Source organism: Podarcis pityusensis (genome assembly GCF_964106645.2).
Source record: "Podarcis pityusensis genome assembly, chromosome: 2".
NCBI classification, from domain to species: domain Eukaryota; kingdom Metazoa; phylum Chordata; class Lepidosauria; order Squamata; family Lacertidae; genus Podarcis; species Podarcis pityusensis.
In genome coordinates, this window is record NC_138029.1 from 70,492,154 (window position 1) to 70,518,925 (window position 26,772).

Consider the following 26,772-nt stretch of genomic DNA (forward strand, 5'->3'; position numbering starts at 1 on the left):
GGCCGCCCCACCACACACCCCTTCTTCCCCCGCTGAGAAGGTTGAGCGCAAACCCACCTCAGCATGAGCCTTGCCCTGTAGGATTTGTTTACTCTCCATCTGGCTTCTCCTCACCAGGGGCGGAAGAATGACAAAAGAGGGGGGTGACAAAATGTGGGGTGGCACTCACCGCGGGACCTGCAGTGTGCCCGACCCACACGTCTCTCCTGGGAGTAACAAAGTGGCTTGGGCGCCCACAGGATCCACGCTACCCCAAACGGTCTGCCCGCCGCCTCCCCCTCAGCTGTAGGGCGGCTGAGTGGGAGGAGGCAGGCAGACTCCTTGGAGGCCCCGCAGAGTGTCCTGCTCCAGCTGGTGCTGCCCCTGGGCACAGGGCATGCTCGCTGCCCCAGGCACCCGATTGGCTTGCTCCGCTGCTGGTCCTCATGCTGTGCCTGTCTTAGAAGCTCCAGTTGTGTGTGCCTTGTATTGTAAGTGACAAGATGTTCAGCTCCAGAATGTGTAAGTCTGGTCCAAAAGCTCACTGAAAGCCAAACCAATTGGGCTCATCAATCCAGAGGGCAGGCAGGGTCATCTGGGCTTGGGCCAGTTTCTCCATAGGCAATGGGGAGAATGGGGGTGGGACTGTTCTGTCCCTCTGTTCTGTTGCTGCTTGGTGCCCCAGTTTTTGGATTTGAAGGTTCTGGGCCAGAGTGATGAGTCCTGAAATGGAAGTTCTACCTGGCAATTCCTGGAATAAAAATCTGCCTGACACCTTTGGCTCCACGTTTGTTGCTTTCTCTTCCCACTGTAGCATCCCCTAACATTTCTGCTATTGTTGACCATGGCATTTATACTGTAATGAACGTTCAATACACATGCTTACGTTGCTCCACAACCAGTACTTGCAGTCTTACCTAGGCCAGTTAGAGCAGCGAGAAGAAATGGGGCCATGCATAAGACAGTAATGGAGACGACTCTCTTGCCTCTGTTTCTTCGGTAGGGAGGTGGGTGGGTGGGTAGGTAGGGGGTGGTGATAAGAGGGAATCTTCTTGAAGCATTTTTCTGAATTCAAGGGTGGAAAGTCAGTATAATCCTTTATCTGGACTGCAATCTGAGATGATGGAGAAAGGATTGATTGTGGTTTCTAGCATCCTGCAGCTTCTCTTCCTGCTTTAGAACAGTGTTTGCTCACCCAACTGGTAAGAAACGTGTGAGGTGAGCACAGAGAGTTTGGCATGCCCAAGCCATTTGAATTCAGGAAATGTACAGCGTAACTAGCAAGAGCAGAAAACAAAATAATTATCTGCTGGCTGGTAGAGGATTTGACAGATCTGATGACCAAATATTGTGCTGGGTGTGGGATATCCAGTCTTATATAAGACAGCTTCCTTCCCTGCAAAAATTTCTCTAAATTATACTGCAACTGAAGCAGCTAAGCAATTTAATTTATTAGCCTGAGAAACTGGCTGAGATTCACTGTGGCCCCGCCACCTCTAGAAATCTAATGTATTTATTGGATACCTATGATGTGTACTTGGCTCATGTCCAAGCCACAAGCCAAAAGCCAAAGGCCTGGGTTAGTGAATGGTGGAATGGAAATTAATGAAGAAATTGCAAAATAGATTGCATAAGAACACCAGGCTGCATAAAAATACTAGGCCTGGTTGGGAACGTGCTTCCTACAATTCCAGTTGAATTGGACTTCCCTGGTCCCAGGAAACTGCAGAGGCTTGGCTTGTTTTTCTTGTCGGACAGCCGGCTGTTGAAATCCCTTGTTTGTTTCACTGTGCCCACACCAGTCCAGTGCTCTGTTGGCGCCTCATCCAAAATCCCCAAAGCAGGTTTCCACCCATCAATTAGAGCTGTGCAGAGTTGAGGAGCAACCCAGGAGAGGGCGGCACCAAAACTTGGCAGCAAAGCCAGAAACCAAGCTGCTAGCTCAGATGCCACAGGGAAGAGTTGAGGCGTCACAGGGAGCAGTAGTGCTTGCCTTCTAGAGCTGCTGGACAAACCAGTTTCCTGAATTCCACAGGACTGATTCATTCCCTGGAAGGAGATGGGGCCCGGGCAGGTGCCACTGATACAAAGAAATCTGCGGTGCTACAGCTCCAATCCAAAAACACTTGGAAAGCTCAGACGTCCTGGCCCCTCCAGCCATCCTGCATTTGGCATGTGTTTCCTCCAAAGGTCTATGACAACAGTGTTTCCTTCTTGGCCCCCAGCCCAGAAACCTGGTCTCTACAGCTTTTCCTACTGTGGAGACAAGCGTGTCACTCCACTTTACATTTCTTCCCACTACAGCTGGACATAAGACAGCCTCACAAACATGTACTGTTCACTTTGGTGTTTTTCAGTGGTGGGCTTGTTCCTCAGTTCTGCTATTTCATTTCCTGGACCTGTAGGTGAACATTGCTCAACAATCCTTTCCCACTTTTGTGGTTTATATCCAGCAAAGATGTGGACACTACATTTTTGTCACAAGCCAAGGTCAGAGGTTTTCTGTAGACTAGCTCCTGTTTTTCAGCTGCTGTAGCTTCTGTCTATAAAGTGGACTGCCTTTGTCAACACTGAGGCACCCAAACGGGTACTGATGCTCCACTGCAAGTCTACTGTACTAGCATTGTGGAAACATAGCACAATTCATCTGCATAAGCAATGGCCAAATTGCTGTGCATGAGCTGGGTGTTTAGCTGTTTTATCAAATTTTAATCAAGGTGTGATTGAAAAAGAAATGCACACATAAGGAAAATAAAATGTCTGGCACATGTTGCTCATTGTTTTCAATGTAATGCCCCAGCTGAAAACCTTAGAAGAGCAATGAGATACCATGTGCATTTCATAAAAGTCTAGTGTTCTCTAGTGTTCTCTAGTGTTTTCCAAAAAGTAAGGGACCACTGCTGATTTGCCTCTAGAAGAATAAATATATAGGAAATGAGTTGTTAAGCCTTCATATAAGCCACCAATAAATGAATGTACCATTGGTAATGGAAAGCAGGGATACTTCTTATTTTCCCTTCTTGCCCCAATGGAAGTAAGTCCTGTTTAACGCAATGGGACTTACTACTGAGTAGATGTTTATAGGGTTGCACAGTAAAGGTAAAAACCAATACACTGAATTTAAGTTGGAGGTGTAACTGGATGCCACCAGAGCTCTCCCAGAATTGGGCTTATATGGCTCTAGATAAACCAACAGGCTACCTGCATTTTGTATTGGGTGAAGTTTCAAGGGCAGCCCCATGCAGAATTCACTACAGCAACCAAGATGAATATTTACGTAGACATGCTCCTTGAGCAAATATTAAAGGTTGGTACCACCTCTGACACCTTGAGCTGAAGAATTAACAGAAATGCTTCAGAAAAGCCATAGTAAAACATGCCAGGGCTGTGTCACCAGTTGGAGCACTAAAACTGCTAGGATTGGTTGTTTTTAATAGGTACCTTTTTAGATAATGAGCTACTTTTCACATACCGACAAGCCTCTGCCTGATCTGTCACTGCAGAAACACTTCGTTGGGCTTTCAAACTAAAAGTGGGTTCTGATTAGCTCTAAAAATGGTTCACTCCAGTCCTGCACTGCACGTCATCCGAGCCAAGAATGGTCCGTTCCACCCAGCTGTTGCCCGTTGATGGTTCATTCCAGGCACACCCTATCCGAAAATGAGGATGGTTTGATCCATCATTAGAGAACTTTAGCAGTTATGCCTATATAGGACCGCACCAGGGAAGGAGGCGGCTTGATACGCAATTATTCTTCTGTTGTTCCGGTCCGGAGAAGATTGACGTCTCATTCCGCGACTCTCAGGTTAGCTGTTCTCTTTCCCCCTTCCCCACCCCGGCTGTCCCTGGAAATGGTGCCGTCCAGTGCTCACACCGACCAGTAAAGGAATGTGCCACTGTAATATAAGGGGTGTGCGTGTGTTCTCCACCCCCACAGTACGGTGGTCTAGTCTCGCCCAGAGCGTGTGTTAGACCTATGGTGTCCCTCACCTTCCCAGTTTGAACGCTCCGGGCCGTGAAATACACACTCCCAGCCCATAAGGGGCTGCCACAGTACCTTTCTCGGCCAGTACCAAGCGGTTAGGGAGGCCGGGGGTGGGTGGGGGGCTTCCTTTCCGTTCCCTCTCTTTCTCCTTTTGGCTCGGGTCTTATGGCCGCGCCGGGCCAGTGACTGATTGGGCGCTCTTGTCCCGCCTCCTCCAGGGCGCGCGCGGCAGAGGCAAGGCCGGGGCGATGGAGCGCTGCGCCTGCGTGGAGAGGGAGCTGGACAAAGTGCTGCAGAAGTTCCTGTGCTACGGCCAGCACTGCGAGCGAGGTCTGGAGGAGTTGCTGCGCTACGTCAGCCAACTGAGGGAGGAGCTGGGCGCTGCAGGTACGCGCGGGGGCCTCCGTCTGGCGGTGGCCAGTCGGCTCCTGCCTCTGAGGGAGCGAGGAAGGAAGGCGGGAGGGTCGAGGGCGGCGTCGGGAGCGGCTACAGCTGGCGGCTTCTCGAGTGTACTCCTCATTAGTTCGAAAATATAAGCCCCACCGAGCACAGAATGACCCACCCACATTATTTATTACATTTATATCCCGTTCTTCCAAGAGAGGGTGGCCTGTTTTGTCCTTCACAACGACAACCCTGTGAGGTAGAGCTTAGGCTGAAGGGGAGTGGCTGGCCCAAGGTCGCCCAGTTTGGGTTTAAGAGTAGCTAGCTTCATGTGGACACTATGGACACAACCCTGTCGTGTAAGGTAGGTTAACTTGATATTGTGGCAGGGCTGCTCCTTTTCTTTTTAGATGCATCAAATGTGTGAAGTGTTATCCTCAGCTGGCAGATATATAATGTGGGTGGGTGGGGGAATTTGTAATCCCTGGAGCCCCAAAGGCAATGAAATGTAGCTGCAGGGTGCATCATTTGCTTCAGTCATTTTACAAGTGAATTAGTTGTGAGTCCCTGTCCAAGGAACCGGAACAAATCTGGTTGCATTGTAAGCTTGAGTTACCAACAGTGGAGTGTGTGGTGTGCTCCTTGTGGTAGCTGGAAGCTTGTGTGCTTCCTAAAGGAAGTGGTCAGTAGGTTTCTGGGTTAAGATAGGACTTGTATTGTCCATTCTGTAGCTACACAGTCTAACACATTTCTAACTTCTTACCCTGCCATCAGCCTGGACCAGTCGTGGAACAGGTTATAGTGGTACCTCGGTTTACAAACTTAATCCGTTCCTGAAGTCTGTTCTTAAACCAGATACGTTCTTCAACCAAGGCGCACTTTCCCTAATGAGGCCTCTCGCCGCTGGTGCCTTTCCTCCGTTTGGCTTCCATTCGTAGACCGAGGTAAAGTTCGCAAACCAGAACACTACTTCTGGTTTTGTGGAGTTTGTAAACCGTGTAGTTCGTAAACAGGACTGTTCGTAAACCGAGGTATCACTGTACCGTCTTGGAAGTCCTCGAACCTTTTGAAACAGAAGCCAAAGAATGGTTGATCGAAGACAGCCATAAATATTGTATACGTTGGCATAATGTAGAGTTGTTCAGGTATCAATGGTAGTGCTATTGACCTGAAGATACAAATTTCCCACAAATCTGAGGTAACTGTGGAGGAGGATGTACTGAAATATCTTCAGGAATGACAGTACTGGTAGATTGTGATCCATCTTGGTAGGGAAGTTGACATTTACAACCTCAACCTCCACCTCTTTGCTGGAACAGTGTCTCTGGGAGACTATCAGTACATTGAGACTTCAAGGAAATCTCTGACAAAAGGGAAATTTTGGCATGAGTTTGCTGAACCAGAATTTATCAGTAAAGTTGTTTGTTTAGGACTCAGAACCAAGGTTTTCTCTAAGACTAATGATGATAAATTGGCACAGCAAAGATTGTGTTAACCAATGAAAGCTATTGTTTATGTTACTAATAGATTAGTGAAAAGGTTGAATGTCTGTTTTGCTTTTATAGAAGGTTCTCCTGTTTTCTTGAAGCACATTATACCATAATTTATATATCATCTATTTGAAAGCAGCAAGATTCCTAGAATTGGTTTTGAGTGTTCCTGCTCTAGAAGCAGTGGGAAAAGCCAGTGTGGTGTCATGGTTAGAGTGCTGGACTAGGACTTAGGAGACCACTTTATAAATCCCTATGTGACCATGAAAGCTCATTGGATGACCTTGAGCTGGTCACTATCTCTCAGCTTATCCTACCTCATAGGGTTGTTTTGAGGATAAAAAGGAAAGAGGGAGAATTATATATGTCACCTTGAGTTCCTTGGAAGAAAAGTGGGATAGATGTAATAATAAATAGATAAAATTAAGATCCCACCCACCCATAGCCCCATAATCTGTTCATTCTCTTACTGGTGAGCATAAATTTCTCCCAAGACTAAGATCTGAGGGGAAACTGTTGGCTTCTGTTAATTCCTACCTGTTCCAGATCAGATTTGTAAGCAATAAGGAAGTCTTGCTCTATAGATTACAGGTAATTTGCATCTTACATGATGGTTCAGTTCTGGGAGTCCACATGTAAATGCAAAAATGTGCAAAACCGGGAACTGGTCAGCTTTGGGTGTGAGGACTCCAGGATGTTGCCAGAGCCCTAGCACCTCCTTCCCAAAGCCAGGTAAGTCGGTGATCACAGCCTTGTGCGGGTGGGTGGAGAATAAATAAATGGAGAGTGGGTTTCCCCTGCTCTCCATGTATTTAATAATTCTTCTTCCTTGGCGATCACTCGTAGCCGACTAAGATTGTCTTCCATAAACACAGTTTTAACAATGAGTCCATAAGTGACTGTGGAGGCCAATGCTGGCTCCACACGTCCTTCCACAGTGGGGACATTGGGCGGGAGTTGATCTCGGTGTGGATTTGCCAAGCATGCCTTCCTCTTAGCACGTTTCTCCCTTGCATCCGGAGTTTGAGTGTCTTCAAAGCGCATGACACCTTTGGTAAAGGCTGTTCTCCAATTGGAGTGCTCGCAGGCAAGTGTTTCCCAATTGTTGTTGTTTATACTACTTTTTTAAATACCCCGCTGCACACAGTTGCAATCGTGTAAGTAAAATAAGTGTAAGATTCGAGTTACCTGTATGCTCTTGAACTGGCACCCACACTAAGATATAATTGCTGCTTCTCCTGCAGCCTTGCAACAAACGCCACTGTCTGCTACTCTCTCCCTGGTTATGTCCCAATGCTGTAAGAAGATCAAAGACACAGTGCAGAACCTAGCTTCAGACCACAAAGACATTCACAGCAGTATCTCTCGTGTGGGCAAAGCAATCGATAGGGTGAGTAGGTTTCAGGAGCAAGGTGGGAACCCAAGCATTTAAAACTGAAAACTTGATGAGTTTTGAGAGCAAATGTTTTTCTTGTATGTGCTCCATCGCCCTATATAGAGCTCATTATTGAAACATGGGTCTTTAATGGATTAGTGCAGTGTGCATCTTCTCTTCTATATTGTGCTTTGACTACATCCACACTGCCTGATTTTATCCAGGCCCACAAATGTCTCCCTGTTTTTCCAACTTGCAGAACCAGTGTCTTTCCTCTGTGTTAACACTGAAATCTAGAATTCTGCATAAAAGAATACAGTCATACCTCGGGTTGCGAACACTGCAGGTTGCGCATTTTTGGGTTACGGACGCGCCGAACCCGGAAGTACCGGAACAGGATACTTCCAGGTTTCGGCACTTGTGCATGCACAGAAGCGCCAAATCGTGTCACGCGTGTGCGCAGACACGGTGCTGTGGGTTGCGAACGCTCCGGGTTGTGAACGTGCCTCCCGCACGGATCACATTTGCAACCCAAGGTTCCACTGTATTAGATTGTCCAGAGTTCAGTATTTCTAGTAAACACATGTGTGCTTTGTATTGGCTAAATAAGGGTGGCTCCTGTTTTTTCTTTTTCTTCACAGACATAGTTCAAATGGGATTAGTTTTGGTTTTGCAGGGCTAGGAGTGAAAGCACGGGGGGCATTAAGCAGAAGAATCAGAGTTGAATCTTGTGAGAATTTCCTTGACTATTGCCAAGGAGAGGGATATTATTTAAGCCTTGATAGTGAACACGACTAGAAACCATTGCAAACTCTGTTCATGCCATGATAATGTGATCTCTCTGCAGTTGCCAAGATGGCAACCCACCTTGCTTTCCAACATGCATAAGTTCCATCAAATGACTATACCCCCTTTTTAAACTCAGAGCTGAAGAACTAGTGGCAAGCACTGTGGGAAGCCCAGATCATGAATAAGTTTTTGGAGTTGAAACCAGTAATTCAGCTGTTGTCATTTAAGAAATTGAAGGAAGTTCTCCTGCCTCAACTGAGGATTGGGCCTAGGGTCCCTCCCCATCAGTATCTATGGAGAGGAAGACTTAACCCATGTGCTTTCCTTTTGCTGTTAAATCAAGAGCATCCACATTTCTCCAGCACACAACAATCCTTTCTACCTATCCAATTCCTTGCTCTGAGGTTCCTTAGCTCTGTTGCTTGCCTGTCGTCTTTTCTCCCAGACTGTTTAAATTACTGGAAACAAGTTACTGACAAGAATGCCCCTGAATTTGAAAAAAGACTTGCATGGGGTGCAATATGGCTGCCACTACTATGTCCAAAACTTCAGTATACTTCTCTAGCTGTCTGTAGATACTGCCAAATTCATAGTGATATGGGATGACAGCTAGTACTCAGTGCCGATGGAAAGCCACTTATTTCTACTACTTGTTCTGGGGCTTTCTTTAGTGCTTGTGAATGACTGACGCCTTGTTCTGTTCCAGCATTTTGATGCTGATTTGTGTGGCATTGTTCCTGCTATGGTCTGGGAGTCTCAAGAGAAGCAGATCCTGGTGTTGGCCATCATAGAGCACCTCTACCAACAAGGGATGCTAGGAGTGGCGGAGGAACTGTGTCAGGTACAGGGGTTTGAGGAGATGGAAGTGTAAATGTTATTTGCATGGTGTATGGGAACCGATAGTTGCATCTCTACATTGTGCCACGGCGCTGCTTGGTATTGACCATTGAGATGTGCCAGGAAAGGTCTCTGTTTCCTGCTTGCATATGCAGGAGGATCAGAAGCTTGAACCTGCCAGCCAGTTCCACTGCAAAGTACAACAAGCTGCCTATTCCGCTGCCTCTTCTATCCAACCTGCAGAGGATGGATATGTACTTGACAGCCTCCCTCTGGGAATATTTACCTTGCCTTGAGCCTTGTTCTAATTTGGCTTGCCCTTCCACAGGAATCCACTGTGAATGTGGATGTAGACTTTAAAAAGCCATTCCTGGAACTTAACAGTATATTGGAAGCTCTGCACAAACAGGATCTGGAGCCTGCTCTGAGGTAAGAATGATGAGCTATATTCTGTTTCCCCTCTTAGGAATAATAAGTACAGTGGGAGAGGAAACAGAGTCCTAACAGAATGATTTTGAAGTAGGGCCTATGGCAAGGGCCATTGGGGGAACCACACTCTTCATTATCAGTGAGCCTATCCACTCTGTGGGTCTGCCATCTTTTCTCTTCCAACAAGCACCAAGAAGTTCTGCTTGTTTTGTTTTCACTCATTATCTTCTACACAAGGCCAGGGTATTCCTGTAATAAGATACCTGAATTTGTGAGCTCACAGCATGCTGAGAAAATGCTGCTTCAACCTGCCTCAGACCAGGTCGCCCACAAATATTAGCTTGGATTGGAGTAGCACCCATTCTAAGGGCAGCTTTATATGTAGATGATGGCATTGAGCAGTGTTGTCTCTTGCTCAGTTGGGCAGTCTTCCACCGACAGCAGCTGGCAGAAATGAACAGCAATCTGGAGTTCCGGCTGCATCGACTCTACTTCATCAGGCTCCTTGCTGGCGGTTCAGGCAAGGAGCTAGAGGCCTTGAGCTACGCACGCCATTTCCAGCCCTTTGCTCACCTGCATCAGCAAGGTGAGGCTGTTTCCAGAAGCCTACTCTGCTACTTGCTCCTTGGGAGGAGCTTTCTTGCCTTTAGGCTGTTTCTCTGGGCCTTGCCGCACCCAATAGAATGGGCTCATATTTTGTTGCTTCAAAGTGTTTGGAGTTTCCCTTTTTAGTAGGGGAAGTCTTGGGAGTTGTTGACTCAGCCTGGTCATTGTCATAGGTATCACCATTTCCCAATAACTGGTTCCATAACAGGCCAGCCCCGTTAGCAAAAGTATGTTTACCTGAGTGCTGCTTCCTGCATTTGTCATCTGCAGAGATCCAGGTGATGATGGGCAGCCTGGTGTACCTGCGTTTGGGCCTTAAGAATTCTCCATATAGGCATCTTCTGGATGAGAGTCAGTGGACTGAAATTTGTGAGATATTCACTCGTGATGCCTGTGCCCTGTTAGGTCTCTCAGTGGAGTCACCTCTGAGTGTCAGGTAAAGCTTGTTATGGGTGGGACTGGTGGTGGATTGAGCAGTGCTGAGCTATCTCCTCCCTCCTTCTCTCTCGGCAGCTTTGCTGCAGGATGTGTAGCACTGCCGGTGCTGATGAACATCAAGGCTGTGATTGAGCAGAGACAGTGCACGGGTGTCTGGAGCCACAAAGATGAGCTGCCTGTGAGTGCCTGGCCCATTCAGGGGTAGGGTGCTATGAGAGAGCTGCAGGGTGGGGATATTTTTGTGAAATAAAGTTAACTATAACAACCAGGTTATGGGCCTAATTATTTTCTGCTTGTTTTATCAGATTGAAATTGAGCTTGGGATGAAATGCTGGTACCACTCGGTCTTTGCGTGTCCCATTTTGCGACAGCAGACAACTGATTCTAACCCACCCATCAAGCTCATCTGTGGGCATGTTATTTCTCGAGATGCCCTTAACAAGCTCATCAATGGAGGGAAGTGAGTGGTTTTTACAAACTGTAACTTTCCTCAATTCTGGGAGGCTGTGGATGACGAACTCTTGCCTGAAAACTTGAAGTATCCAGGCTCTCCTACCTGTGAAATGCTGTGGTCACCTCGACAGGAGTAGATTCCCCACACAACTCATTTCCATGTACCGTAGGTCCAGGAAGTCCCTTTCATCTTGAAGCAGTTTATCACTATCATTTTATTTTTTTGGGACTACATGATAGTTTCACTGTGTCTGCTGCCCTCTGCTGGGTAACTAGGTCATACTGCAGTTGCTATAGTAAGGGGGAGCTTAGTACTGCTCCTTGTAGTTTCTTAGTAACTGGCAAGCCCAAGGCCAAATCAGACTTGTTAACAGGGCAGAGAGGAGAGTGAGGTAGTGGACCAAACACCAGGACTTGCTAGTGGTCTACTGGAAGTATGGGTCTGGGTCAGCTTCCTGCTTATCTGCTTTAGTGGTCTGGTAGGACTACTTGCCAATGAGAATTCTAAGGCCTTGTTTTGATTCTGATCTTTCTTTGTGCAGGCTGAAGTGTCCATATTGTCCCATGGAGCAGAGCCCTGCTGATGGAAAACGCCTAATCTTTTGATAATGGCATGCCTTGGAGATGTTCTGGTGAAAATAGGCTATTGGGATAATGCTTGATGGAAGGTGGCATATGCTGGCAGGAATGGTCTTCTGCTGTGAACAGTATTAGCTGCTACATGTTGGGAACTGACTGTAGCTCACTGGGCCAGAGGAGAGCAATCTTATGTCTACTGTAAGCCAAGCCACATTATTCTGTACTCCTCACAACATACAACTTCCTAGGATTATTCCTGGGAGCTTTAACTGGCAGTGATCCTTCCTAGCAAGATGGTTTACACTCTCCCCATGCATAGCTCTACTTGTTGAGATACAGCTTGTATCACAAATAGTACACAGGGAGCTGTTGCTATTTTTAAAACACTTCAAGATAAATCTAGGTCTTTTTTTCTGTTTCAATCCATCAGTTTGAGGGGGGGGGAGCCTTAGAGCTGCCTTTCTCTTCCCACTGCCCAATATGTGCTTTTGACAATGGGAAGGATGGAATTTAAGTTGGGAGAAGTATGCTGGAAACTTGGCTTACTGCTATTTTGAAGAAAAGTTTAAAATAGGTTGGAAATGCAATGGTGAAAATATTTGAATCAACAAAGGTGGAATTTGGGCCCTCTGTGTACTAATACACAGTGTAGCTCTTCAAAAAACAAGGGATAAGTAATAAGGTGTATTGTTTCCTAATGAAAATAACACAAGTGAAAAACTGGGACAGCACTATATTAAAGAAATTCATACTTTATGACAGGTACATGATAGCAGCTTGCTGCTTTTGAGTGTTAGAAAGCCTAGCAAAGCTACTTTATCCATTGTGAAGGAGTAGAAAATGGAGAAAGTACCATGACTTTGTGCAGGTTGAGAAAGCTGGTAGAATAGTAACTATCATTGAGACATCCTTAAAAGTAGGTATACAGTCTATTTTATTCAAGAAATTTGAAGTAATCCTTTCCCCTGTTGCTGACAATTCACAGCATTTGCAAGTACTCATTAAGGTTACAGATACACATCAGAACCTGACTAGGTGAACTATTTTAGGCAATGGTCCTAAAAAACCTCTGTAATATGGGAGAATGGGGGTATGGATAATTAACAGGGATCTTGAATCTGATTTAGAGATTTGAACTCCCTTGGAACGAGACCCGAAAGTAATATTAAAACAACTGGCAGAGTTTAAATCTGTGTTGCTTGAAGTCTGAACTTAGCTCTGAAAGCTGAGCCCATTTTTATTAGAACGGTGAGGGTAAATAGTTTAAAGCTGTAGGCGCAGGAGTTGGTGCCTACAAGTTGCACTTTAATTAGATTTTTGTTGTTGTTTAAAAAAATGCAGTAGTTTGGAGTATCAGTCTGGAATAACAATGGATGTGAAGATCTGCACTAGCCTGGGGAGAGACGTTTAAAGATACTTTTATGATGCCACAGAAACCCTTTGACATCAAAGGGTTTTTTTCACAATGCATGTATTCTTAGTTTTTCTTCCTCCGAGGCACCAGGAACTGTTAAACCCAGGATAGAGATGGATGGCATGGAAATACAGCTAAATAAATTTCTTTTCAGCAAACTTGTGTATGGTTTTTGGTGTTGATATATTTAGAACAAAAAAGAAACATTTTCCTTAAAGCAGACACATTCTTGACAATATTGCTTTTAAAGCCTCCCAGCAGAGCAAAACTCTTACACAAGTGTTGTAGTAGTAGTAGTAGTAGTAATAATAATAATAATAATAATAATAATAATAATAATAATAATTTATTATTATTTATACCCCGCCCATCAGGCTGGGTTTCCCCAGCCACTCTGGGTGGCTTCCAACAAAATATTAAAATACAACAGTCCGTCAAACATTAAAGGCTTCCCTAAACAGGGCTGCCTTCAGATGACTCTAAAAGTCTGGTAGATGTTTTTTTCTTTGATATCTGGTGGGTGGGCATTCCACAGGGCGGCTGCCACTACCAAGAAGGCCCTCTGCCTGGTTCCCTGTAACTTGGCTTCTCGCAGCAAGGGAACCACCAGAAGGCCCTTGGCGCTGGACTTATTGGAACTGTCCATCTCTCTTCACCATGCATTCTGTGTTTACTTGTATTATTTATTTTTATTTTATTACCGTATTTTTCGCTCTATAGGATGCACCCGACCATAGGACACACCTTGTTTTAGAGGGGGAGAACAAGGGAAAAAATTTCTCCCCCTGTGCTCAGCGCCCCTTCAGCGAAGCGGCAGGAGAAACGGAGCCCCTTCCATTTCTCCTCCCTCTCTGCTGAAGCCAGGAGAATCTTGCTCTCAGCTTCAGCAAAAGGAACCCGAAGCCTTTGGAGCGCAGCATGAGTTCCCGCTGCGCTCCAAAGGCTTCAGGCGGCTATCCCTGAAGCCTGGAGAGCAAGAGGGGTCGGTGCGCACCGACCCCTCTTGCTCTCCAGCCTTCAGCCAAAGCAACGCGTAGCCTCCGGAGCGCAGAGGGATTGCTCCCTCTGCGCTTTGGAGGCTTCGCGTTGCTATCACTGAAGCCATGGAGCCTGCATTCACTCCATAGGACGCACACATATTTCCCCTTAATTTTTGGAGGGGGGGGGGGAAGTGTGTCCTATAGAGCAGAAAATACGGTAAATATATATCCCACCTTTCCTCTAAGGCGCTCGAGGCGGCATACATGGCTTTCCCTCCCCATAAACACAACCACCTTATGAGGTAAATTAGCCTGATGGCAGTGACTACTAGTCCAAGGTCACTCAGTGAACTTCATGGCAAGTGGGGATTTGAACTCTGAACTCCCAGGCCCTAGTCCAACACTACACCACAGTGGTCTAGATTACATAAGATTGGAGAAGGGAAATAGCTGGAGGCTAACTAAGGTTACACTTCTATGGTCCCTGGAAGGGCATCTCAGAGGCGCTATTTCTTTTGAGGTAGGGGGCATCTCTCAAAGGCAGAGAAGCTGACCTTGAGACCCTCCTCTCAGGAGACTGAAAAGTTCCACAGGTGGTGCTTCTTTTAAAAGTCCAAGGATGTTTAAAAGGGAGAAGCTGTGGACTTACAGGCCCCAACGTTCTCCTGTTGCCCCAGCCCAGGGGAACAAACTATGCCAGCCCTCACACTGAAATAAATGGGACGGACACTGCTGAGGGGGGAAAACAACACCCACTGCCACCACCTGCCCTGACAAAACAGGGATATTGCAGTTTCTCTACCATGTGTGGATTGATCAGCTTACACATTAAATTTAAAAATCATTTATGTATCAAGTGGAAGAATGTAAAAGTTGGTGAACACTTCACCTTCGCAAGGATAAGTTGTGGTATGTAGGGGTAAATAGTGTGTTGTAATACACTACACAACATTACAAGTGTTTTAATTAGTTTAATCTCTCCGCCTTCCCCCCCACCCAAGCTTCACAAACTTCCCTTGCTGCAAGACAAGTCAATAACTTCTTTCTAAATCAGCTGCTTAATATCTGGCACTTGAAGCGGGTATGAGCCACAGGGCTGGTGACAGTGCCAACTGCAGTATTCTCTTCATTGCACGGCTCCTCTAAAATCAGGGTCAAGCTACTGCCCAGGCAAGTGCCTGTTTGTCAGTCTTAGTAGCATCTCTTACTGATGTTCTTCACAAAGGGAGGGGAAGAGCCTCCACCTCTTCCATACACTCATCATAGGCTTCCTGATATTCCTCATGGGGCTTGATCATGATAACGCACGTTGGTCGCTTTGAACCTGCAGCTGCTCCCAAGTCCTGAAAGAAAAAAATAGGAAAGCAGCATTCAGTTTCCTAATTCACATACAAGTTTACCTTTTTTACTTTAAGCAGCAAACGGACCATGTACCAATTCACATGGAGAAATTATATAAATGCCAGCTGCGTGAAACTGCTCTTCTAGAATAACCAAGATTTCTGTTCCTTATCAGGATGCAGGTCTATGGTGAAGAATAAAAATTCTACAAGAATTGGAAGCCGCCTTCTACTTCCCCACCCTACATTACCGTTTTGGAAGGGATGTAGACATATGGAAGGCTCCTGTCTTCACACATGATGGGAATGTGGCAATAGACATCAATAGGAAGTGTGTCTCCTGCAAGAACTGTGATCCTAAGAGAGACAGACAATGCAGCATCAGCAACAAAAATAAGACCAGAGCAATGCAAGTAGAGAAGACAACAAACACATTAAAACAGATATATTATGAATCCTTCCAAATATTTGATATTGTAATACAGGTATAATCCTGTGTATACGTATCAAATTGTGCTTCATCTCTGCAGTCATCATTTGCACAAATAAGAGATTTCAAGCATGCATGTACACACATAAGGGAGCAGATGAAATAGCTCACTGAGGCAAGTAGGTGCATGCAAGGCAAAAAACTTACTATGCAGAGCCAACTGAAAACGAGGTCTGATGAAAAGGATTAAAATCTGTTTTTGCTGGGCAAAGTATACTCATTTGCATGCAAGACACCCTTACTCATTCACACACACAACCAGATTGTTTCTCTGGTGATGATGCCTTCAAGGATGAAGGCCTTCTAATGTTACAAATCTGATAATCCCTGAAAATTAGCTATGCTAGCTGTGACTAAGAGGAGATGTGTATTAGCACAGCCTTCGCCAATCAGGTGCCTTTCAGGTGTTGTGGACTACAACTCCCATCAGCTGTGCTGGCTGGGGCCCTGAGCTGTAGCCAAAATATCTGGAAGGCACCAGTTTGGCAATGACTGCACTAAAAGCAGAGTGCCTTCAGTCCCTTTGTGTCTTGCACCAACAGAATCACAGGATTATAAACTAGTTGAGGATTATTTGAAAGCTTGCAACCCGGAACATCTCAGAAAATGTCATCTACTGATTCCAAAGCTCGCTCTCTCTCTCTCTCTCTCTCTCTCTCTCTCTCTGTGTGTGTGTGTGTGTGTGTGTCTAAACAACACATAACTGCGTGTCTATATCTCTCCCCGATAGATAGACAGACAGAGGATTTCCTAACACGGCGAGAGTAGGGACCAGACCTGGCGAACCAGACTGGCTCCGAATTCAAGACCTGAACTGCTAGCGTCAGGCAGCGGCATGGAGAGGGAAAGAAGGCACATCGCGTCGCAACGGCGCGCAGTTCTTACCCCTTCTCGCCTTTGTTGATGAATTTCTGGACCTCTTTCACCCCACGCCGGATCTGCTTCTGCTTCGATGCTGCAAGTCAAACGGGAGAGTTTCCAGCAAGGGTTGGTGGACGGAGCCCTCTCCCACCGCCCACGAAAGCCGGACTGCCCTCCTTCCCCTCCCCTCCCCCCCCTCCTGCACGCGCACCTTTCTTGATGCACTTGTACAGCTTGCGCGTCAACTTGCGGGAGGCCAGAGGCCGCGCGATGGCGTTCACGTTCTCCACCAGCTCGTGGTACGACTTCTCCGGGGTCGCCTCGGGCTCCGGCTCTTCCCTCGACTCCTGGTGCTTGGCTTTGCCCATCTTTGCCGCCGAAAGAACACAGACCCACGTGCGGCCACTTCCGCTCCTGACGCTCCCAGAGCAAGGAACTCTGGGAAGGCAACCATAGAGCTCAAGGGGAGGGAAAGACCTTGTTTCCGGTCACCCGGCCGGCTCTGCCATCATCCAATAGAAAAGCGGCTTTTAGGAAAAAGTGCCGCCCTCTCCTTCCTCTTCGGAGCAGGTTTCCCAGCAAGCATCGCGCTTGTTGGCGTCTTCGGGAAGATGGCGGCGGGGACGGGTAGTGAGTGGGGGTCTTTCTTTGGGGAAGGAGGGGCTGGCGCGGAGAGGGGAGCTGGGGTTGGCCCCTCCATAAAAAAAAAAAAAAACTAGAGAAGGATGCCTGTTTCTTGGTTGAGCGAAGCTTCGTTTGTTGTGTCAGGTGTCAGGCAACTTTTAACATGACTTTAAGAAGGGTTGGTTGGGAGGTGGCTTGTCTAAAAGGCCTCCGATGACAGGTCAGTTTTCTCCTTAGCTGAGGTACCCAGGAATAACAGCATAAGGTAAAGGTAAAGGGACCCCTGACCATTAGGTCCAGTCGTGGCCGACTCTGGGTAGTAAAAAGCCTTATGCTTTGCCAGACAAACGGCTTATTTGTTCATACTGACTGGCAGTGACTTTCCAAGGCTTCAGACAGGAATCTTCCCTACCACTAAATGAAGGCACCTCTTCAGGGTTTCAGATGGGAATGTTTCCTGAGGTTAACAGGAAATTAGCCCTGTGACTTTTTGCATGCAACATATATTCTCTGACATTGAGTTGTTACCAGTAGACTTTTCATTGAATTGACTTTTAGTGTGGCTTTTTGGGCGTGGGGCATGGAGGGTGTAGGGGCTTGAAAACCAAACTTTTAAAAGCAGCATGGATTGAGATAGATTTAATTTAGTTTGAGGGTTCTTTTTAACTATGTGGGCATGTTGCAACACCATAATGTTTATCTTTTTCCACATCAGAGCACAAGTTGCTGAGTGCTGGGCCTACAGAGCCATGGTCTATCCGGGAAAAACTTTGCTTGGCTTCTTCGGTCATGCGGAGTGGAGACCAAAACTGGTAAGAAACTGGAACATAGTTTAATAATAATAATAATAATAATAATTTATTTGTACCCCGCCCATCTGGCTGGGTTTCCCCAGCTACTCTGGGCGGCTTCCAACAAAGATTAAAAAAACATTAAAATGTCACACATTAAAAACTTCCCTGAACACAGCTGCCTTCAGATGTCTTCTGAATGTCAGGTAGTTGTCAGGTAGATCTCTTTGACATCTGATGGGAGGGCGTTTCACAGGGCTTTGCTTCTCGCAATGAGGGAACCACCAGAAGGCCCTCGGCACTGGACCTCAGCGTCCGGGCAGAACAATGGGGGTGGAGACACTCCTTCAGGTATACTGGGCCGAGGCCATTTAGGGCTTTAAATGCATATTTGAATGCATATTGTTTAACTGTATTACATATTTCATAAAGAATCCTCAATTGATTTGTGGTGGCTCTTATTCCAAACACAAGAAGTAATTGAATGCCCTTTGTGATCCTAACTTTGCATGTGTTGGAAAAATGGTTAAAAACAGAATTGTAGGATTGCAAGACTAGGAAGCATACCAAAAACCTACTGAGAAGGGATTTTCTAAACATTAGCCAATGAGCTTGAACATATAACCCAGCTACATATTACGTAGTCAACTATGCTAAAATAATCTTGTGTCAGATAATTTCAAAATATAATTCTAAATATATAATCAACAATATACGTTGGTGAAAAAAGGGGAGAAATGGTTTAGGAAATGGGCTTTAATAGAAAATTGAGCGGGTATCTACATCTGCACTGTGTCGTTATTCATATGTAGTAGTAGTTCAGATGATTGTTAACACCAAATAGTAATACTGACAACTGGATAATTTGGGCTTCCAATGAAAAACTGATTTAGAAGGATGAAGGTGTGCTTTTATATAGAGGTTCAAGATGGGGGAAGCTGTTCTTGGGGACTATGTGAATATCTCAAAGGGTCTCAGAGCTGAACTGCGGGTAGTTTTCTGGCAAGCTGTTAATAGTTCAGGAGGCTTTCACGTTTCTGCTTGCCAGTGTTCTGTTATCCTCTTGCAAGTGTATTTAGCATCATCCTTCCAGTCATGGAACTGTAAGTACAAAACCTACAAGGCAAGGGTGGTGGTGGTATCTTAGCTGCACAGCAGCAAAATCAACCACTCTTTCTAGCTCCAAATATGGGCTACAGGTGGTTAGACTTGTAGAAGTCAGTTGGCCCATAACCTGTTATATTGGGCCCACCATCTGAGCAGAGTATGCACAGCTCCAGCAGAGTCGTCCAGCAGAACTTCAAAGTCTTCTTCTCTTCCAGTAGTCAGTATTTTCCAGAGTTCCCTGTTAAGAAAACTCCTTTCTCACACAGTTCAGTTCAAAGTATAAAGTATTTATTGTCTCACAGCACAAGACAAGCATAGGCACATTACTTACGTAAACTTTAAGAAATGCTGCTACATCATGAACTTATTAACTACAAAGCAGTTCTCTGATCTTAGAGATAAACCTAGTAATGATCCAAGTTTGCAGACAGATCCACTAGCACTTTACCATGCTATCTCACCATGCTATACTTTACTATACAGCATGTAACATCCACCAAGATGATAAAAGCTCACACTAATGCAAATGCTGCTGAATCCAGCCTTGGCTTTATAACTACCACTGCACATACACACATTCCTAGAGAAAGGGGAGGGGATAAAACGTGCTATAGGCCTTTGACCTTTGACTGTTTCTAACCACCCACTTGCTGCTGGGTTTTTCTTTAAACAAAATCCAAATGTGGGAGATGGGTTTCTCAAAACATGGCCCAAGCACTTGGTGCAATTTCACCCATTTTTTTCTAAGTTACACTAACACAGAAGAGTATAGGAGATTTGGCGGGTGTGTGTGGAATAGACCTGTTTTTTTCTGAAAAGAAGTGGGGAATGAAGGAAAGTTTCCCCCAATTTTTGTGGACCTTCACATAGGCACCCTAACTACCACAATGTGGGGGAGGAGGGTTACTTAAAATGAGCTCTAGTTATGGGGCACAATGTAACATAGTCATTTTCAGAAAGTATTGCATTATCTGTGGGTCAAAGTTTCCCCAGTCCAATCAACTGGTGACCAAACCTTCCCCACTATATTTTGCCCAGCAAAGGAGGGAAGATCTTGAAACTTTCTTCTTTTTCTCTAGGGTGTCTGTCAGCAGAGCCATCAAACCCTTTGCAGAGCCAGGCCGCCCACCTGATTGGTTTTCCCAAAAGGTAGGGTGCTTAAATTTCACATCATAATAGGCTTTCATTTCACCTATGGGGAATACCTGTTCCGGGGACTCCCTGTAAGGATCTATTGCATGTTAAATGCGTAAAACATGTTTAAAATCGTTTGCCAGGAAAGTATACTTCCTAGCCCACATATCTGGAAACAGCTTTAATATGTGGAATGTGTGTTATATAAACTACCCCAAGTTTTTGTCTCAACTCAGATTCTTAGTGCTGTCTGTTGTGATTTAATCTTCTGAAATCTGTATGCACTTTTATTATCTTTTTTTTAGCATTGTGCATCACAATATTCTGAGCTTCTGGAGACCACAGAGACCCCAAAGTGAGTTCAAAGGCCAAACCACCTCTTTGAGTGGGGTGGGACAGGGCAGGACTTCACATTGCAAGGAAGATACTGTGTAACGGTAAACTACTGCGTTATAGACTATTAGAGAACTGAAGAGGAATGACAGTTTGAACACAGCATATGAAAGTACCTGAAACGCTGCTTCCTGACCATCTTTCTTTTTAAGTCTGGCTCCCAGAAATTATAGTAACTTGCATACTTTACCTAAGCTAAATTATTTGGTTACAAAGAAAGATAATGCACTGGCAGAACAATCCAAACCCTGGCTGGGCAGTCACAAAACATGAAAGAAGGGCACAGCCACAGTCTCATCTAGCTCCATCCAGACCCATAGCTCATGCTGGCCAGGTGGAGGGTAGACAGAATGCTGGCGGAGCAATCAGGCCCATTGCCATCAAATGACAGCAATGAGGCCAGCTTGGAATCAAGTGGATTCTGGATTAGCTCAGGCTCTTCTGACCACCTCCAGAATGCTGCGTTCTGGTTTGGGGAGTACTGTAGATGTGTTTCTCATATTTTTGTAACCTGTGCTTTACTTGGGGGTCAGTTTGACATCATTCCCTGGGAAAGAGCAGTAGGATGCTTAAATCTGCAAAAGTCACTCAGCTTTAGAAGCCAAACACTTTTTCATATATGTTATTGTGTCTTGTGACTGAATCATTTGTTCTGTTTTATTTATGTTTCAGTCCCTCTAAATGGTACAATGTACAATGTTTGGGAAGGTAGGCTTCTTGCAATTTCCCATACAAATTTCCAAAGTGGCTGGCTGATACTTAGGCTGTAGTGATCTTTTTAAGATTGCATTTCCACTGAGTTGCAGAATAGCAAAAATGGGAAAGAGCTAATTGGAACAAGGAAGAATAAGGTGGGATATGTGAGGGCAAAAGGTGCTGTGTATGGGAAGATTGAAAGCCATTACTGGTTGCTAGATTGTTTTCTCCTTTTTTGTGTAGAAGAAAGCGTGGTGAGAAGGGAGAAGTGGTAGAAACTGTGGAAGATGTAATTGTGAGAAAACTGACAGCAGAACGGGTTGAGGAGTTAAAGAAGATGATTAAGGAGACACAGGAAAAGTACAGGTACTTATCAGATTTTTTGGAGTCTGGAGCTCTTGAAAACCCTGGTTGCTTTAGGGCATGTGAATAATGATAACGTGGATCAAACCTATCTGTGTTGTCTCTACAGGCAGCTGAAGAGGGATGCAGAACTGATCCAGGCAGGGCACATGGACCATAGGCTGGAGGAACTGTGCAATGACATTGTGGTGTGGGTTATCTTATTATTTCCCTGCTACAGCTTTTCTTTCTTTCTGGGACTTCATATCTGAGCCCTCAGATTTAGTTCTTAGCATTGCAACGAAATGATTGAACTTACGCTTCTTGGCTTTATGGCATCATTATCCCATGTGGTGCAATTGCCCAAGCTTTGTAGCATTTGCTCACTTTCTCTCCCTCATCCCATGGCTTGCAAGGCCTTGTGGCTTTTGAAGTAGAGCTTTGAGGGCATTCTTGGGAAATGGTCCTGATATCTGGCCTGACATTTTTAAGGTCTTGGCTGAAAAGCCTGCCTCAGGGCTTAATTGTGAGCAGTTACTTATTATATTAGGGACTGTGGGATATCTGTCTTAACACATCCATGGGAAGCACCTCCGTTTTGCACCCAATAGCCTAGTGTAACATTGAACTTGGTTATTTTTTTCAGGAAGAAAAGAATGGAAGAGGAGGAAGCAGAAGTGAAGAGAAAAGCTACAGATGCTGCTTATCAAGGTTAGTTGGAAGCCAGTTTTTGATCCCATAGAACCAAACTCCTGGAGGTAAACATGTTTAGTGGTGCAACTGAGCTGAGACAAAGAAAGAGGTCTTACAGGTAGATGGATGGGGTCAGCCTGATTTCCTCAGTCTTTCCTTTGTGAAGTGGAAGACAGTGTATGATTTTCGGAAGCCTCTCCCTTCTTCAAAGACTGTCCTCAGTATTAGATGCCAGGTTTTGGTTCAAGAATCCTAAGGGAAGGCAAAATGCCAGAGGGATTCTTCTAAGACAAAAAGATGAAGTAAGAAAGCTTCCTGGATTAGTGATGAATAATCCACTGAGGAAGAATTTGCTACCAGTTGCGTATTCTGATTCTTTATGCTGGGAGAAACGGCAGGAATTCATTAGCACCAAGAATGTTTGTGATGGTGTTTTGGGGATCATTTCATCTTGTGCTGAGATTTCTTATCTATCAAGGTGATTCTTTGAACTTCTTGACTGAATTTTCGGCATTTTCCAGCTCGTCAGGCAGTTAAGAACACATCACGAAGACCTCCAGGAATTATGGTCCGTTCTCCTGCAGGCTCAACCTCGCCAGGAGCAGACTACAGTCTGGGTGACTTATCTCAACCCACGTTGGAAGAGGCTAGTCCAGGGGTAAGGATATGGCAAGAATGAGAAACCATTGAGACCCTATAGGTCTCTCTGCAGTTTTCCCAGACTTCTTGCCCCCCCTTTTTTCTTTTATAATGTTGATAGCTTGCATGCAACCTTTTCCAGAGAACAAAGCCTGCTTTGTGCTGTGTGGCAAAAGGTTGAAATGCACTTTGGTGGTAACTGCTAGTGTAGGTCTGAAAAGGTGGAGGTGCACAAAGGGCTGAGGGGAGCAAGAGTGATGGAGGAGGTGCTTGGGGTATGCTTGGTCATTGGCCCCGGTGGGAGGGGTGATTGGGACTTGTCAGGATGATGAGGATGTGGCATTGAACAGTGTGGTTTTTCTCTTTCTCAGGTAACTCCAGGGACATTGCCCAGCACCCCAGTTGCCTCCTTCATTGGGATCCCTGACACCCCTATGGGCTCCACCTCCCTGGATGCCCCCATGACCCCAGTCACAGATGATTCAGCCCAGAAAAAGATGCTAGGACAGAAAGCAACTCCGCCTCCTTCTCCTCTGCTTTCAGAGCTGCTGAAGAAGGGCAGCCTCCTGCCCACAAGCCCCAGGCTGGTATGGAGTTCCCTGCTTACATATGCAATAGTCCTGGTGAATCTCTGTGACTGACTTTCACTGGAAAGGGCAAAAGGCCCAAGCATTTTTCAAGGGGGAAGCTTAGATAGGCCTTAAATGCCACATGTTAATTTTGGCTGCTATATAGCAAATTTTCCAAGCTCCACAAAGCACTATGCATGCAGCATCTTAGTCATTTATATGATAACCCTATATGGCAGGCCAGTATTATTATCTGCATGTTATAGCTGTGGGGAAGAGTGACTGTCCTAAGTGAGTTCATAACACTAAGATGACATTTGAACTGGGAATTTTTAGTTCATGAGTAAACAGGGTTGAAGACCATACACAGCGGTATTAAGGAAATGCAGTTGCAGATTGGTTGGGATTTTTATTGCTTTTTTTAAAAAATTGTTCTAAATGGAGATTGGTTGTTTCTTTAAAAAAATATTTATTATACTTAATATGTTGTTCGAACACGGGGCTCCCAGTGATTTCTCATCCAAGGGATTTGATCAGAACCACAATGGTTAGCCTCCAGTGCTTCAACATTAACTGCTTCCTGATCACTCACTGGATTTATTTTTAGTGTGGTTTGTTTAATAATTTAGTCCTAAATATGTTGTAAATCACCTCGAAGTATGGGAGAGGTGGGATAAAAATATTTTAAGTAAACATTGAGCCTACAAAAGAGGAGAAGGAGGCAATCAAGCTGCATACAGTGAAATTAAAACTGTGTGTGTGTACGTACACACACGCAGAGAGAGAGAGAGAGAAAAACTATTTTATGTAACAGAAATTATATACCATTTACCAGAACAAAAAAGACTTTTAGATGGTTTACAACATCTTATGACAAACTAGGCATGATTTAGTGCAAGAACTTTAGGAAACCTCACACAATTACACAATAATTTGTATTTTTGCATTGCAATCCCATGCACCCGGGTAAGTGTGTATGGGATGGCAGCCATAATGTATTTTGTTTTGCTCTCTTAATATATTTAGAGCTTGTTCACTGCCTGCATGTGGCGGGATCCCCAAAGAGCAGGGGTGTGTGAAGAAACTGTAGCCCTCCACATGTTGGACTCCAACCCACATCAGCCCCAGACACATGGCCAATTGTGTTTGGGCTGATGGGAATTCTAGTCCAATAATCCACAGAGGGCCACAGCATTCCCATCTGTCCCATAAAGTCTATCTTCTTTCACCATTGGTGAGTGTGCATGGGCAGGTGGAATGGACACTGTGTGGAATGGGAGGATTTGCAGCCATATGGGGATCCCTTCATATGAGTAAGGTCATCTGGGCTGTGTGTGACCATCTATGCAATGTAATCTTTGCTTCATATACACCTTGGTTATTTTTTCCTTCTCTCCTGTGACTTTTTAGTACATAGTGTTTCACTTTGTGTTTTTAGCATTGATTATATTGGGGAGGTGGGCTTGGAAAAAAATCTGTCTTGTGTTTCCAAGGAAAGCTCTGCAATTTTCTCCTTTTTGAGCTGATCTTTCCTGTCTGGCATTTCTAACAAATTAAGCCCAGCTAACCTGAATTTCTAGCCATGGATGAGAAGCAGAGTGTTATTTCTTTGGATGAGAATGAGGGAGTTTTTTGTTTTGGATTTTCCTTGCCTCTGTACTTGATTGACTTTATTTACTTGATTGACTTTATCCATGTTGCTGGCTCCTTGCTTAAATGCTACACGGGAGCAGCCGGAGCACCTTGGCGGAGCCAGCTGCAAGAACCTGAATTAGTTTTATTGGTAGTACAGGCAAGACCTTGTTGTATGTGGATAGCAGTGGGAGAGTCTGTGTATTGGTTTTTAGTATGTGAATATCCTTTGGCAGGTGGGTGAGAGCGACATGACAGTAGTTTCTGGTCACACAAGCAGCTCTGGTCTCCTCCTGGAAGTGGGAGGGGTTCTTCCAGGGCTGCACGGTGGAGAAATGCAGTCAGCTTCAACTACTGTTCCTGCATCTCCTGCTGCTTCAGGTAGGCCTATTCTGCTATTGTTGTGTTTTTCTCTCTTCTGCATTCGCATCCTAGAGTTGGAAGGGGCTTCAGAAGATATCCGCCGCTACAGTGTGTAATTTCTGGTCTGCCATTTGTGTTGAGAACAGCAGGGGATGTCCTGTTTCAAATAATGTGAATAAATCAAGAACATATTCTATGAAAGCTGAGACCTTGGAAGACCAAATATGTAATTTGCATGGCAAAGCCTTTTGTCAAAGCTTTGCTTGTATGTGTCGGGGCTTTGTGTGATGTTTGATCATGTTACTTTGTGTTATGAATGTTATTGCCTTGATTCTCTTCCTTAAATCACTTTGTTCGCTTACTTCCCCTTAATCTCATGTTTAGCTTAATGTTCCTTTCTACTTCCTCCATTCTTTTGGTATGTTTGTTCTTGGTATGAGCTTTCGTGTGTGCATGGTATCTGAAGAAGTGTGCATGTACACGAAAGCTCATACCAAGAACAAACTTAGTTGGTCTTTAAGGTGCTACTGGAAGGAATTTTTTTATGCACTTTTGTATGTATTTAACTGATAGTTTGAGACTTTTATCTGAGCCATAGTGTGTCCTTTTCCCCTGCTCCCCCTTTCCTCCCTCCTTCCCTACCTCTCCGCTGCCCTCATTGTTAAGCACCTAGTGGTAGGCTGGTGGTGGGGAACCTAATTAGGTCCGCTAGACCTCAGCAGTTAGCCCACTAGGTTGAGATCTATAGGTATAGGGTGGTATACAGATTTCATAAATAATATTTTTCCCTTGTTTTGACATCTTATGGCATCAAGTGCAGGAAAGTTCAAGCAGGAAAAGTTTAATAATAATAATAATAAGAGGAGAAAAAGTGTGAATATATTCCTGAATCTTCTGTTGGAGCCGGGGTTTGAAGTTTGTCATGTAATGTCCTACGACATCAGCTAATTAACCCAAGGAGGCTCAGCCACTTTTGGATCCAGCTCTCCAATGTGATCCAATTTCTCACCCCTTGTAGATGCAAAAGGATAATACAAACATAAAGATTGGTGCCAAGTGCAGCACAAAGTATCCTGAGAATTTCAACTTTTTAAAAAAGTAGTTTTCTGGCCCATTTTAAAACAATGTTAAAAGTGTGATTCCTGAGGAAAATGCAGGTGTTGGGGAAGTGATGTATTCTATATTGGTTGCAGAATTCACCTTCTCTTGGTCCAAATATTTCCAGAGCACTGTTAACATGGTGCATATACAGGCTTGGCTTCAGAGTTCTGCATCAGACTTTGTCTGCTCCAGCCCTGCTACATGACATAATATCTTGATTGCTGCCTAGCTTGGTCCTCCTTTTTTTTAAAAGATCATT

General features: G+C 45.0%; 3 protein-coding genes across 8 annotated transcripts in view; 2 read left to right on the forward strand and 1 right to left on the reverse strand.

The window, feature by feature from the left end:
* Positions 1 to 3,644: 3,644 nt before the first annotated feature.
* RMND5B (required for meiotic nuclear division 5 homolog B) lies at positions 3,645 to 12,916 on the forward strand. Of its 2 annotated transcripts, XM_080996170.1 has the most exons (10): positions 3,645 to 3,784; positions 4,183 to 4,351; positions 7,083 to 7,228; positions 8,709 to 8,843; positions 9,168 to 9,268; positions 9,688 to 9,854; positions 10,145 to 10,310; positions 10,388 to 10,490; positions 10,618 to 10,772; positions 11,308 to 12,916. In XM_080996170.1, exons 2-10 carry the CDS (start codon positions 4,213 to 4,215, stop codon positions 11,369 to 11,371), a joined length of 1,176 nt encoding a protein of 391 aa, XP_080852296.1. In that variant the 5' UTR covers positions 3,645 to 3,784; positions 4,183 to 4,212; the 3' UTR covers positions 11,372 to 12,916. The 2 variants fall into 2 exon arrangements, with proteins under 2 accessions (XP_080852296.1, XP_080852297.1); XM_080996171.1 differs by lacking the exons at positions 3,645 to 3,784; positions 4,183 to 4,351 and adding an exon at positions 6,308 to 6,570.
* Positions 12,917 to 14,689: 1,773 nt separating this feature from the next.
* NHP2 (NHP2 ribonucleoprotein) lies at positions 14,690 to 16,870 on the reverse strand. Its single transcript, XM_080996179.1, has 4 exons — positions 16,641 to 16,870; positions 16,454 to 16,523; positions 15,330 to 15,435; positions 14,690 to 15,081 (listed from the first exon to the last, which is right to left on the reverse strand). Exons 1-4 carry the CDS (start codon positions 16,795 to 16,797, stop codon positions 14,956 to 14,958), a joined length of 459 nt encoding a protein of 152 aa, XP_080852305.1. The 5' UTR covers positions 16,798 to 16,870; the 3' UTR covers positions 14,690 to 14,955.
* Positions 16,871 to 16,939: 69 nt separating this feature from the next.
* BRD8 (bromodomain containing 8) overlaps positions 16,940 to 26,772 on the forward strand; it is a 31,454-nt gene continuing 21,621 nt past the window's right edge. For 2 of the 5 annotated variants that reach the window (XM_080996160.1, XM_080996162.1), the window contains exons 1-10: positions 16,940 to 17,059; positions 17,769 to 17,865; positions 20,031 to 20,100; positions 20,391 to 20,440; positions 21,418 to 21,540; positions 21,647 to 21,727; positions 22,163 to 22,227; positions 22,731 to 22,867; positions 23,220 to 23,435; positions 25,286 to 25,430. In XM_080996160.1, the coding sequence (XP_080852286.1) occupies positions 17,041 to 17,059; positions 17,769 to 17,865; positions 20,031 to 20,100; positions 20,391 to 20,440; positions 21,418 to 21,540; positions 21,647 to 21,727; positions 22,163 to 22,227; positions 22,731 to 22,867; positions 23,220 to 23,435; positions 25,286 to 25,430 (1,003 nt within the window). In that variant the 5' untranslated portion in view covers positions 16,940 to 17,040. Of the gene's footprint in view, positions 17,060 to 17,768; positions 17,866 to 20,030; positions 20,101 to 20,390; positions 20,441 to 21,417; positions 21,541 to 21,646; positions 21,728 to 22,162; positions 22,228 to 22,730; positions 22,868 to 23,219; positions 23,436 to 25,285; positions 25,431 to 26,772 lie in introns of those variants that run through there. The other 3 variants (XM_080996161.1, XM_080996163.1, XM_080996164.1) reach the window with 3 other exon arrangements.

Excerpts from the sequence above, each read along its gene's own strand:
- RMND5B (XM_080996170.1), top strand. The coding sequence starts at position 4,213 with ATGGAGCGCTGCGCCTGCGTGGAGAGGGAGCTGGACAAAGTGCTGCAG. Across the intron at positions 7,229-8,708 it reads TGGGCAAAGCAATCGATAGG|CATTTTGATGCTGATTTGTG; the intron begins GTGAGTAGGTTT and ends GTTCTGTTCCAG. Across the intron at positions 8,844-9,167 it reads TGGCGGAGGAACTGTGTCAG|GAATCCACTGTGAATGTGGA; the intron begins GTACAGGGGTTT and ends GCCCTTCCACAG.
- NHP2 (XM_080996179.1), bottom strand. The coding sequence starts at position 16,797 with ATGGGCAAAGCCAAGCACCAGGAGTCGAGGGAAGAGCCGGAGCCCGAG. Across the intron at positions 15,436-16,453 it reads ATCAACAAAGGCGAGAAGGG|GATCACAGTTCTTGCAGGAG; the intron begins GTAAGAACTGCG and ends TGTCTCTCTTAG. Across the intron at positions 15,082-15,329 it reads TCTACATCCCTTCCAAAACG|GACTTGGGAGCAGCTGCAGG; the intron begins GTAATGTAGGGT and ends TTTTTCTTTCAG.